The sequence below is a fragment of the Rousettus aegyptiacus genome, unplaced genomic scaffold, assembly GCF_014176215.1.
Source record: "Rousettus aegyptiacus isolate mRouAeg1 unplaced genomic scaffold, mRouAeg1.p scaffold_m13_p_1, whole genome shotgun sequence".
Classification (NCBI taxonomy): domain Eukaryota; kingdom Metazoa; phylum Chordata; class Mammalia; order Chiroptera; family Pteropodidae; genus Rousettus; species Rousettus aegyptiacus.
In genome coordinates this window covers 94,381,416-94,394,354 of record NW_023416284.1, presented here as the reverse complement: position 1 = coordinate 94,394,354, position 12,939 = coordinate 94,381,416, and the positions used below count along the sequence as shown (strand labels likewise).

At 50.9% G+C, this 12,939-nt stretch overlaps 1 protein-coding gene across 6 annotated transcripts in view; it reads left to right on the top strand.

Annotated features, from left to right (window-relative positions):
- The first annotated feature begins 436 nt into the window (after positions 1 to 436).
- The window catches only part of CPNE5 (copine 5), an 89,747-nt gene continuing 77,244 nt past the window's right edge, over positions 437 to 12,939 (top strand). Inside the window, exon 1 of one of the 6 annotated variants that reach the window (XM_016152641.2) lies at positions 437 to 1,130. In XM_016152641.2, coding sequence (XP_016008127.2) covers positions 1,036 to 1,130 — 95 coding nt within the window. In that variant the 5' untranslated portion in view covers positions 437 to 1,035. The remainder of the gene's footprint in view (positions 1,131 to 12,939) is intronic. The other 5 variants (XM_016152640.2, XM_016152644.2, XM_016152651.2 and 2 more) reach the window with 5 other exon arrangements.

Sequence of the window (12,939 nt, the reverse complement as noted above, 5' to 3'; positions counted from 1 at the left end):
GCACAGCAGAGAATTCCCCAAGCCTCTGGGTGGGGAGGGTCTATGCAGGTCCCCAACCCGACCCGCATAGACCCTTCTCAGGAACCCCTTGGTTCACACACCCGTCACCCTCCTCCAGTGTGGAGCCCCCTGAGGGGGTGGGGAGTGGAGTTCGGACGCAGATAGAGATGCTCTTGTCCAAGACCATCTCTGGCTGTCACACCTCGGGCTACCAGTATTTGGAGACACGTCCCCACGCCCACCGCGCGCGCGCGCATACACGCATACACACACACACACACACACACACACACGCACAGACACGCTGACACACACTCACACACTCGGCCGGGTGCGCAGACCCCGCCCGCGGCCCCGCCCCGGCCCCTGCAGGCGCCCCCTCCGGCGCTCACTGCCCGGCACGCAGCCCGCCCGGGTGGCGGGAGGCGGTGGCTTCGGGCAGATTTGATTTTCCCGCAGCCTGGGCGCCCAGCAGCCGGAGCCTGAGCCGAGGAGGTGGCGCTCGCAGCCGGGTCCCCAGCCCCGCTGCCGCCCGCACTGAGACCCAGCGAGAGACGGCGCAGCCCCTGCGTTCTGGGCTCCCCGCTGCCCGCGTCCATCCATCCCCGCCGCCGCCCGCGCTGCATCCGGGCCCCCCACGCCCCTCTCTCTCCCGCACCTCCTCTCCCCCCCACGTGAAGCTGCACGCCCCTCTCCACGACTCCGCGCGTCCCTCCGGGTGCCCTCGCCCCGCGCCTCTCCGTCTCGCCCCGCTGCGCCCCAGCTTTCTGGGCACCTTGCCCTTCTCCGCTGGGCCCCCAACCTCCTCGTCGCGGCCCCCGCAACCCCTGAATCCGCGCTCCACCACCCCCCCCCCGCTCCCTCCGCCCCCCTTCCCTCTCTCACTTCCCACGCCCCCTCTTCGCTCTCGTCTCTCCTCCCTTTGCCTCCCAGCCTTGGCTTGGGAGTTGGGGGAGAGCCTACGGTTTCAGTTGCTGCGGGGAAGGCGTGAATCGCGCAGGGATCAACTAATTTGGGGAGGGGGCGCGGTGGGCGATGGAGCAGCCCGAGGACATGGCGTCGCTGAGCGAGTTCGACTCCTTGGCGGGCAGCATCCCGGCCACCAAGGTGGAGATCACCGTGTCCTGCAGGTGAGCCGCCCGCTGGCCGGGTCCCCCTGTCCCGCCCCTGGATCCGGAGCCCCGCGGCCCTTGCAGCTCTGACCCTCCACCTCTGCGCACCCCCTTCTGAAGTGTCCTCGCCTTCTGTACGCCCGTCCTCCCCCGCCTCCAGTCCGGCGAGAGCCTCTGCCCAGCCGCGCAGGTGGTGGCGGCGGAATGGAAGCCAGGCTTGGGGTCGTATCCCGGAAAGTTTACACTCCGGGCTATTGCGGCGAGGAAATATGAAGACACAGTAAAGGGATCCAGACATCCAAGTGAGAAACAGGAAGTGGGTGAAAGGCTATACCGGGGTCTTCAAGGCACAGGCTATTTCTGGTCAATTCCTCTCCAAATCGAGGAGTGATCTGCCCCATCCGCCCGTCCCAGGCATACCTAGCCTCTGCCTTTGTGCCCGCCCTTCCTCCCTTCTCCCCGCTCCTTTGCCACATCCTCTCTTCTCCCACCCACTCACCGTCCTAGACCCCAGGATTCTAGTCTTTCTTCACCTCCAACAGCAACACTGACTTTTGGAAAAGGATCAGATTTACTCATAGAGGCATAGATAACTGATCATTTAAAGTGGTACCATTAAAAAAACAAACAATAACTTGGGTACAGAATCTTAAACCAAAGGATTAGAACACTGTGTGGAATTTTAGAGTCCATCAGGGGAGAGGTAGGGTGTTTTTATGGGCTCCCACCCCAAAATCCTCAGTCATGTCACACAGGTTTTGGGGCTAACTTCTCCATCACAGAGCTGGGTCTCCCTCAGCCACTCTTATCTGAGGAGAAGGCTGCCCCAGGCAGTCAGTGGGGTGCAGTTGGTGAAGGGAGGATTTTTCCCTAGTGCAGTAACCTTGTGGCTGGCCTAGGGTTCCCCTGAGACACCATTACCCTGCCCCAAATGACCCGAGTCCTGGCTGTGTCCTTGTTCCAAATCACCCACACCATCTTCCGGGCCCCTCTTTGGTCAGAGCCTTTACTCACTCTTGTGGCCAGGCAATCCTGTATTCCAAGCATTGGGGAGGTGTAGATAGAGCCAGAGGAGCTGGACCAGGCTGTGAGAGAGGGAGGGATGTGTTTGTGTGTGTGTGGGGGGGGAGGGTTTGAGGGCGAGTGAGGGTTGATGTGGAACTTAGCTGTCCCCTGTGCCAGGCTCCTGTGATAACTCCCATATGTGTTCTCCATGGTCCTACACACCATACTGTCAGAATTATCTCCCAACTCCACTTGCATCTTGCCATTACTCTGCTGGGAGAATCCTGATGGCCCATTAACTCCAGTCTCACCGCTCAGCCAACAAGAGCAGCCAAAGCCTGCTCTCTCTTCTCCAGCAGGGCACACATCCCTGTGCCTCCCGCCCAGTCTTCAATCATGCCTATGTCAGAGCTGTTTCAGGATCCTCCCACCTCCAAGCCTCTGAACAGCCCATTTCCCATCTAGATTTCACCCCTTCTTCATCTCTGCCAGTTCATGCTCCCCCATCCCAAAAGGCCTGGCCTTGTGCTCCCTACTTCCAAAACCTGGCCTTGTGCTCCCTACTTCCATCCTTCTCACCTGTGAGACAACCAGTCCCCTGGGTCCTGAGTACTCACCTTGGACTATTAGGTCACTCACATACTGAGCACTCAACTTCTGAAGACATCTTAAGTGTGTAGACTTCATCCCTCCTCCTAAAGAAACTGTTTAAGTGTTTGAGGGCAGGAATCTCCAGCCTGACTCAGACCCATCGACCCTCTGCTCCAGTGAAGTGAGGAGGCAAAGGGCACACAGTACTGTGGCTTTGGAGTCAGACATCTTGAAATGGAATCTGCTCTACCACTTGGGGCTGACTTTTAGCCTTGGTTTCTCCCATTTGTCAACTGTAAATAATGAACCTGTTTTTATTGAGAAACCACATTTGCAGAGGTAGCTCACATGCTTGGAAGAGTGGCTGCCTTGTAGCAGGTACTCGACAAAAACTGTTGGAGGAATTAACTTACAGGAATAGAGGATTGTGAAGTACTGAGCACACTACTTGTCACTTGCTTGGCACACAGTAGGTACTCAATAAGTAGCTATAATGATTACTTGAAGGTAGAATGGTTGTGGCCCTTCCCATTTACTCTCTGGAAGTAGAGGCGTCAGATCTGTTGCCTAAAAGGTAACTACAGATGGCATTTGAGTTTTGAGGGTATGTGGTTCTAGGATCAACCGTGGTGTCCATTCCCTCTTAGGGGACATGATCCATCAGCCTGAGAAGGGCTTGACCCAGGCTGCTCCTGCTCTTCTGACAGCCAGAAAGTGGGAAAGTAGATTTTGGTAGGAAGGGGTGAGAAGGGAGAAGTCACCCAGAAGAAGAAAACAATCTAGGTGGGCTTGAAATTATAAATCTATATCTTTGCCTCTATCAGGTTCAATTATCCAGGTTCCAGAAGAGAAGGATGAGGTGAAGAAAAGCAGGAGAGGGGGAGGAGGATGGGAGGAAGGAGAGCTGCACAGAATAGTTTTCTCCAGCGTATTCTACACTCCACAGTCACCAATTAATGAGAACAAGTCCTCCTCTACTGAATCCTGTGGTCAGCACTGACTGGGCTCCAGAAGAGGAGGCTATGGCCGTGAGCATCTAGATGGCACCTGCTAGTGATCAGGGAACTACTAGTGGTAAGGTAGGCAGAGGGCTTGGTGGGGTAAGAATTCCAGTGGGCTTCAGAATGAGTATCTGGGGTTGGAGGGGCAGTGTTTTAGGAAACTGGAAACTAGCATCCTGGGGCTCAGTTCCCTTGCCTCTCTGCTCCTTAGGAAGATCCCTGCTACCTTCTGCAGCCCTAGGCGCTCTCTGCTTTTGCCTAAGGGAGGACCCAAACCCCTGTCATGCCTATCCTAGGGCACACCTAGCTGAGCAAAGCTACCTGGTACAGGGACACATCTAAGCCCCATCACAGGACCGCAGCGGAGGCCCAGGCAAGCCTCTGCTGAAGGCAGATCACATTGGGATGGACATGTTCAGGCCCCTGCTGCAGGTAGGTTATCTCTTGGGCTAATCTGTAGTCCACTCCCAAGCAGTTGTTTACTGGTTAACTCAGGCGCCAAAGATCATAAAACCTCTGGTTGTTTGGCTCAGTGGTTAAGAAAATGAGCTGTGGGATCTGTCTTCCTGGGTGAACTACTTAACCTCTCAGTTTCCTCATCTATAAAGGTGGCATAACAATCTCTATCACAGTTAGGAGGATTAATCCATGAATAGTAATTTATATTGCCTATTATTTGACACCTGAAAGTAAATAAAATTCTGTCTGCATAGCTGGGTCCCCGGGCTTGGGTGGGTCCTGGAGATCTGATCCATCTAGAGATTCTTATCCCCACGCCTCATCTTTATGGCCATAGATTTGACATTTAGAGATCCTGAATGAGTAGGGTAGGTGGTTTGTGGAACTAGATACCAGCAGACATTGTAGGAAGGGTGAGCCACAAGCTTCTCCTTCCTCTCATGGTCTGTTCCAGACCTTTCTTAGCCTCCCTGCAGACCTAATAAAAAGTCACCTGTCCAGTGTCCTATTCTATGAGGGCTGCAGTATTTTTCTAGTTTCTGTGCATCTAACTAGCCTGTTGGTTAGAAAGAGTGCTTTGCATTTTTTATGTAACAGGAAGCCTTTGCACTTCCGTAGGGTCCTTTTGGAAGAAGCAATGCACACTTCCACATGGTGGGGCTCCTGAGACCCCCGAGGGAAGGCAAGGAGAGGGAAGTCCAGAGGCCGGCATTGCTTAGCCCTGCTGGAATCTCTCAAGCAGCTGCCCTCTCCCTACCAGATGGCGTGGGTCTGGTGAGCAGCTTTTGCCTCTGCCTAGGAGGTGTTTCCTGCTCTCTGTTCAGGTTGGAGTTTTGCTGCCAGAAAGGCAGCCTAGCTCAGGAGCCATGCCCTGGGCCTCTCAGAAGGGGTGTGAATGGGCTCAGAAGGCTTTCTTCTGACACACAGGAGAGGGTGGCTTTGGGGAAGGAGGAGCCTGTCAAAGCCAGTGGTAGGAGAAAGAGGTCCGTTCAGCTATTTTATATGCCAAGGTACTCTCTAGTGGAGCCAGGAGAATAATAACAGTGGGATTTATTGAGTGCTTACTACTTGCTAGGCACTTTACCTCTGTATTAGCCTGAACGCTATGCAATTGACTATACTCAACTATTTTCGACCTATTCAAATAGCAATTTGGTTCAAACTAAGATTATTGTATTAGTTTTCAGTTACTGCATAACAAATTACCACAATCCTAGCAGCTTAAAAACAACAGCCATTTATTATCTCACCATTTCTGTTGATCAGAAGCCCAGGCACAGCATAACTCGCTTCCCTGCTCAGGGTTTCCCCAGGGTGAAATCAAGGTACTTGCAGGGGCTTTGATTTCATCTGAGGCTCGAGGTCCAAGCCAAGCTCATTTAGGTTGCTGGCAGAATTCAGTTCCTTGCAGCTGTAAGATTAAAGTCTTGTTTTCTTGCTAGTTGTTGGATGGGGTAGCCCTTAGTTCCTAGAGGCTGCCCTCAGGTCCTTGCTATGTGAACCTCTCACAACATGGCAGCTTACTTCTTCAAAGCCAGCAGGAGAATCTCTCCCCAGTCTGCTACAACAGAGTCTTATGTAAACTAAGAGTAGTCACTGGAGTGATTATCTCATATTCCCAGATCCCACCCGCACTTTAAGAGGAGGGCATTATGCTGGCTTGTACACCAGGGGGGCAGGAATCTAGGTGACCATCTTAGAGTTTTTCCTACCACATTACTGTATCTTTTTAACCTTACAACAGTCCTATGAGATAAATAGTATTTTCTCTTTTTGCTAATTAGGAAATCAGGCTCAAAGAGGTTAAGGAATCAGCCCACAGTTGCAGTTAGTACTTTATAGAGAGGGGGAATTCAAATTCAGTTTCCTCAAACTTCAAAGCTTTGAGGCCTTCTTGAGGTTGCGAATGTGAGTTTCCATTAGGATCATGGTAAGGACCTGGGTACCATGCATGGTAGGTGTACCCAAGAAGTAGGTGCTTTCCTCCAGGGATGAGAGAGGCAATGTTTGTTCAGGGATACCTCTGGCTCTGGGAAGCAAATCCAGAACCGGAGGAATCTCCATGGAGCAGAGATCAGAGAGAATCACAGGATGGCAGCCAGCCTTCCATGTCATCCAGACCACATGGTGGTAGCTTACTATGCCTCCTCTCCCAGTCCACAGTTCTCCCTGCTCAGACACAAGGCCATTACTGGAGATGAACTACCATTGAGAAAGGGTGGGGAAGAGGTGAGAAGAATAAGCCTGTAAAGCTTTGGGGCACAGAAAATCTGATTGTGGCTCAAACCTGAAATACATTTATTTTTCTCAGATCACAGTGAATCTGGAGGTAGGTTATCTCAGTGCTGGTTTGTAAGCTTACTTTGTCATCAAGGACCCAGCTATCTTTGCACTCTGCTATCATTCAGTCTTAGGCCTCATTATTACAAAATGGCTGCCTATTCCATACATCACAACCACATCCAAAGATAGGAAGCAAGCCATAGTACCAAAGGCCTCTCTTTGAAAATTTCTTTTTAGCTGGAAAACATAATCCCACCCCCCAATCTCTCTTCTATTTCAATGGCCAAAGCTGAGTTTCATGTCCAACACTAGACTAGTCAGCTTGGGCTGCCATCACAAAATACCATAGACTGGGTGGCTTAAACAACAGAAATTTGTCATAGTTCTTGAGAATGGAAGTCCAAGGGTGGTACCAGCATAGTTGGGTTTTGGTGAGGACTTTCTTCTTTGCTCTAGATGACCACCTTCTCATGTGTTCTCACATGACAGATAGAGACAAGGCCATTACTGGAGAGAGCAAGCTCTCTGTTGTCTCGTTTTAAGGGCACTAATTCCATCATGAGGGCCCCACCCTCATAACTTCAAATAACCCTAATTACCTTCTAAAGACCTCATCTCCAAATACCAGCACATTGGAGCTTATGGTTTCACTGTATAAATTTTGGGGGGTACACAATTCAGTCGATGACAATGAGGATTCTGACTTGAGAGTGTCTCCATCAGATACCTAAACCAGTGTTAGCAGGACAAGAGTGAGGAATGTTTGCGGGTAGACAGCTGTTGACTCTGCCACAAGGAGGCTTTCCAAGTTACCTATGGTCTACCTGAGCTCCTGGGGATACATGGAGCCTAGAGTTTGGCATCTCTGATCCCTGAGGACTGGCTCTTCATATTTTCCTGCAGTCAGTGGATGGCCAGTGTTAGGTGACTGGGGACTGATTTTCCAAGCACCATCTAGCTGGACCCCTGACTACCTCTCTTCTTGCCAGTTTCCTGGGCAAGAAAAAAAGACTTAGTGTGATTTCAAAACATTGCAAGGTACCTTTGTCCCCTAATGTCACTTGCCTCTGCTCATTTAGCGTAGTGCTCGAAGGTTCTAATAGGATAGCTTTATGCCTTTGGGTCCTGAAGATTTCTGGGCAGGACACTGAAAGTCAATTCCTGACTTACCTGCTCTGGAACTTTGGCCAGGTCATTTAAGTTCTCTAACCTCAGTTTCTCCATCAGTAAAATGGGAGGAAATAATGGTCCTGTCCACATCCTATAGCATTGTTAAGAAGACAAGGAATATGTTTGTGAAGTCCTATATAAACTGGAATGTGCTTAAATAAACTTAATAATGATAATAGGTACCAATAACTGAACACTACTGATACATCTATTCATTCAATAATTAATACTGATCCTCGTTTGCTACTGAGCAGCTTCCCTGTGCCGAGCACAGTTCGAAGTGCTGAAGATATAGTGGTGAACAAGATATACAGACTCTCTCCTCTCTAGAACTCTCACTGGCATTGGTGGTGGGGAATATAAACAATTATACATATTTTTTATTAAATAATGTCTAATAGAAATAGGTGCTCTGCAAATACATTTGTGGTTGTTGAGGGTGCCTTAGATGGAATGGGCAGGTGGCATTGAGCTGAGATCCAAAGGATGAGAAAGCCACCTGGGAAAGGATCTGGAGGGAAGGTGATTCAGGTAGGGAGAATAGCAAGTGCAAAGATCCAGTGGCGGAAGAGACCTTCGTATGCTGCAAAACTGCGGAGAGGCGAAGTGGGGTTGGAGCAGCGTGAGATGCGGGGAATGGAGGAGGATGAAGTCAAAGAGGAAATGGGGGCTGCAGATCATGGCTTGTGACCCACACTAAGGAGTTTGGTTTATATTTTAACAGCAGTGTGTGTATGGGAGGGTGTGGTTAAACAGGAATAATGTGATCTGATTGGCCTAACAGTTTTCTCTGGTTACTGTAAGAGAATGGACTGGTGGGGGTCGGGGAGAAGTAAGAATTGAAGTACTTTGCTAGGCAGGAGGCCGCCGTAGTGTCTTAAGTGAGAGATCATGATGATGGTGGCATGAGAGTGTAGACAGATTCGGTATGTGTTTTTGAAGTAGAAGCCTTTAAGACTTGATGAATGGGGCAAGAGAGAGGAAAGGGAAAGAGGAATCCAAGCATGCTTCCTATATTTCTATTTTAAGCTCTTGGCTTCAAAACAACTGCACAAGGCAGTAGTTATGTGACCCCATGCACAGATGAGGAAACTGAGGTTAAGTAGCCTGTCCAGGGTCACAGAATTATGGGATGGCCCTGGAGATTCCAGCTTGGATGCATCTGAGGCCAGAGCTCATGTTCTCTTCCCTTGGCCATGCAGCATGGGAGGGACAATTATTACAATAATTAACAATAATAAAATTGCAAATCGCCCCAGGAAGGAGCACTCCATAAGCCATGTAAAAATTGCTTTTTAGACCTTGGTGAGGAGACTTGGCAGGGAGACAGCACGCGGGTGAGGAACAGCATCTGAAAGGGGAGATGGGCGTGTGCCAGGGGCTGGGTGCCAAGGTCCTTTCCTCCCCAGCTCTCTCTCTGCCTTGCCTCGGATTGCTTCTGCCTGCCAGGCTGGAGAGCAGAGCAGGAAGAGATGGAAAGCTCCCCAATTCTTCTCTTCAGTCATTCCTTTGTGAGCAACTCTGATGGGACTTGGGGGCAAGAAACATGGTGTGAGAACATGAGGGACACTTTTGATGGGTAGGGACTTTGGGAACCCTTGGGTTTTGGTAATACATATGCTCCCCATGGCATGTCCAGACAGGCTTGAGCTTCAGAGTTCAATCTCAGTGCACTGCCTGGCAAACTGGGTGATACTGGGCACACTGCTAGCCCCAACTGCCTTGCCTGTAGCAGGGGGTGGTGTCTACCTCCTGGCATTGATACGTAGGGTAAATAGGGTGTCACAGATTAAGTATCAAACAAAAGATTCGATGCAAGTTATGTCTGTGATTAATGTCATTCATCTTCTACCCTCTTTATCTTCTAGGGAGTTGGCCAGATGTTTGGTGTTCGATTACTTCATAGAGAAGTAGAATGTTGATGATGGACCCCTCAGGCCTAAGGGTCTCTGTGTACCTCCTCGGGGTACCTGTTTCTTCCTAATGGTGCTCACCTGTCCCTAGTCTGCTCTTCTCAAGGAGGGCCTTACAGCCAGATAGGCAGTAGTGGTCAAGGGCATGCCAATGCTTGAGGTCCTGCTCCAGCCCAGCAATAGGGAGCAAGGAGAAGAACATAGGGGATCCCAAGAAGCCACTTCCTTCTCCAAAGGCCTTCAGTGAGCACGGACTGTATGCCAGCCTCTGGATATCAATTTACTATTCACTGGACTTATCCAAACTGTTAATTCTCAGAAATCCCCTAGGAAAGAAGGACTATTAACCCACTTTACGGATGGAGATACTGAGACACAGAGAAGCTAGTGAGGTCATACAGCTAGTAAGGGGCAGAGCTGGGTTTGGGACCCAGCCATGAAGCTCCAAGTTTATACCTTAACACCCTATCTTTTCCCAGAGGTTGGAGGGATACTTAGGGAGGGTTGTTGAGAAGAAGATAAACCATCTTTTCTTAATTTTTTTAGCCTCATGAAACTCATTAGGAATCTGATGAAAGGTCTCTAAAAAGAATGCATCCACATGTGTCAGTATGTCACATTTTGCTTACAGTTTCAGGGGGTCCATGGGCCCTACTAATTACCCCTGGTCCAGGAAAAGCTGAGAGCGAGTGCTCTTAATGTGCTTATTTCTGTGCTATAGCCAGGGTCACTGCTGAGAGCATCCATGCAGCATTTATGGGCTTCGTTAGAGACAAACACTGATGTGCAATAAGTTCACCCAGTAACTTAGCTCAAGAGCAAATGTGTCTCCCCTTCAGACTGGGGTTCCTGAGGGCAGGGCTGTGTATCTTCCTCTCTCTGACTGTGGAGCCTCAGTTTCTACTCCCAACTTTTTTCCTTCTTTCTTTCTTCTTTCTTTCCTCCTCCTCCTCCTCCTCCTCCTCCTCCTCCTCCTCCTCCTCCTTCTTCCTTCTTCCTTCTTCCTTCTTCCTTCTTCCTTTTTCCTTCTCCTCCTCCTCCTCCTCCTCCTCCTCCTCCTCCTCCTTCTTCTTCTTCTTCTTCTTCTTCCTCCTCCTCCTCCTCCTCCTCTTCCTCCTCCTCCTCCTCTTCCTCCTCCTCCTCCTCCTCTTCCTCCTCCTCCTCCTCCTTCCTCCTCCTTCCTCCTTCCTCTTCCTCCTCCTCTTCCTCCTCCTCTCCTCCTCCTCCTCTCCTCCTCCTCCTCCTCCTCCTTCCTCCTCCTTCCTCCTCCTTCCTCCTCCTTCCTCTTCCTCCTCCTCTTCCTCCTCCTCTCCTCCTCCTCTCCTCCTCCTCTCCTCCTCCTCCTCTCCTCCTCCTCCTTCCTCCTCCTTCCTCCTTCCTCTTCCTCCTCCTCCTCTCCTCCTCCTCCTCCTCCTCCTCCTCCTCCTCCTCCTCCTCCTCCTCCTCCTCCAGCTTTTTAAATTCTCCCAGATGGGAGGCTGTCACCCATAGGCTCCCTCCTTTAGCACCAACCAGAAGCTCTCATTTTGGCCTTTCCAGTGCGTTCTCCCTTTGCTGGGGCCTCAGAGACTTCTGACCTTGGCATCCAGTGCATAGTCACTGCATTGGAAGTAATTCCTTGGGGTGTAGGGGTGGAGGAAAGGGGCCCTCAGTTCTGCTTCCCTGGCCTTGATTTGAGGAACAAAAGAAGCCAATCTCCAGGCTGCCGAGTGGACAGCTGAAAGGTTTTATACTCTTTTGGGAGAAAAATGCATTTGGCTGTTGGAAAAAAATTCTCTTTGAGCTTTCCAAAAACAAGAAGTGGAGAAAAAGCACTTATGGTCTGGTCTGTCTGTGCCCTTGTGGTTCAGGCCCTGTTTTGGGGCAGAAGACCTGGTTTCCTCCCCCCGCAGCTTCTTACTGGCTGTGTGTCTCTGGGCAGGTCGCTCACCATCCCTGAGCCTTGGAGTCCTCAGTGGATGGGGGTGAGGATCATGTAAGCGCCCTCAAAGGCTGCACTATTGTTGTAGTGGGGGAAGCTGAGGCACTAAGACCTAGTGTCCTGAATTGTGGTATTTGGACCACTGCCGTCAGAAAGTGTGTGTGCGTGGCTCGTTTAAACATGGCTTCTGGGGCCCTATTTAGACCTATAAAGTCAGACTCCAGGAATGGGGCCCAAGAATTTGCCTTTTTATACGTGGGGTCAGGGACAAATCCCAGGAAGTAAGAGGCTTATTGCTTATGGGGTAAAGACACCATCTCAAGACCAAGAGAGCAGGTTCATTGGGCCCCAAGGCATCTGTCAGGACAGGCAGTTGGGGCGAGGCACAGATGCGGCAATTATGGATGAGGTGAGGGATCAAAGAAGTGTATAGGGCACAGGAACTTAGCCAGAGGGGCAGAGGGTCCTCAGGGCTGAGAGGTGGAAAGAAAGGGAGGCCAAGGGGGAGCCTTAGGCTGAGATGAGGGGGTTCACCGTCAGCCAGTGAGGAGATTCAGTGTGTACTTCAAAACAGGGCACTGGGAGTATATAGGTTGGGGGTGGTCTTCCTTGGACTACTGAGGGTAGAGGTGGTTTATATCACCCATCCTGTCTCTCTTTTGTCACAAAGTGAGGCTGAGCACCCACCAGGGGTGTGGCTACTCTGCTCAGTACCTGGCCGATGATGACTGACCCATCTGACAAGCCTCCCTGTGTCCAAGTGCTCCACAGCAGTCCTGAGGGAGGAACTGCGTTTAGTCCCACTTTACAGATGGGTAAACTGAGGCACAAGGAAGGCAAGTAACTTGTCCAGAGCCGGAATGTGAACCCAGCTCATCTGACTGCAGCTCATGCATTAACCATTGGCTCTCCAGCTAAGAGGAGGTATGGGGCTTAGTCCTAAGCATGACCAGGCACCATGCTGGTGGAAAGATAAAGGCCTCAGCTCACCCATCTGGCCATCGTTCTGGTCTTCCTTCATTAATCCAGTTTGTCAGACCCCCGCTCTGAGTCAGGTGCTAGGCTAGCCTGCGGCAAAGGTGGGGTACCTGCCCTGGAGGAGCACACAGCAGGTATAAGAGACACATGCGCCCCTGATTTTGCAGCCCAGGGTGTGCTAAGTATAGTAATGGGGTCCTCTGAGTCAGAGGGTTGCACACTACAGGCCAGAGAGAACTCAAGGGAGGGGAGAGGGAGAGGAAATGGCTATTGGTAAGTGCCTGTCTAGGGAAGGCAAAATCAAGGAGGAAGAATAGGAGTGGGTTTGGAAGGGTGGTAAGGATGATCTCAGCAGCATGAGGGGTAGAGGGTTTGTATTATGCTTGGGTGTGTGGCCAGGATGACTCTTGCCCTAGGATGCAGTGAGAGTCCTGAGGTCACTGGACAGGGAGCCACTGCAGCTAGGAGGCTGGAGTCTATTTCTTAGTTCAGCTGTGTGCCTCTCA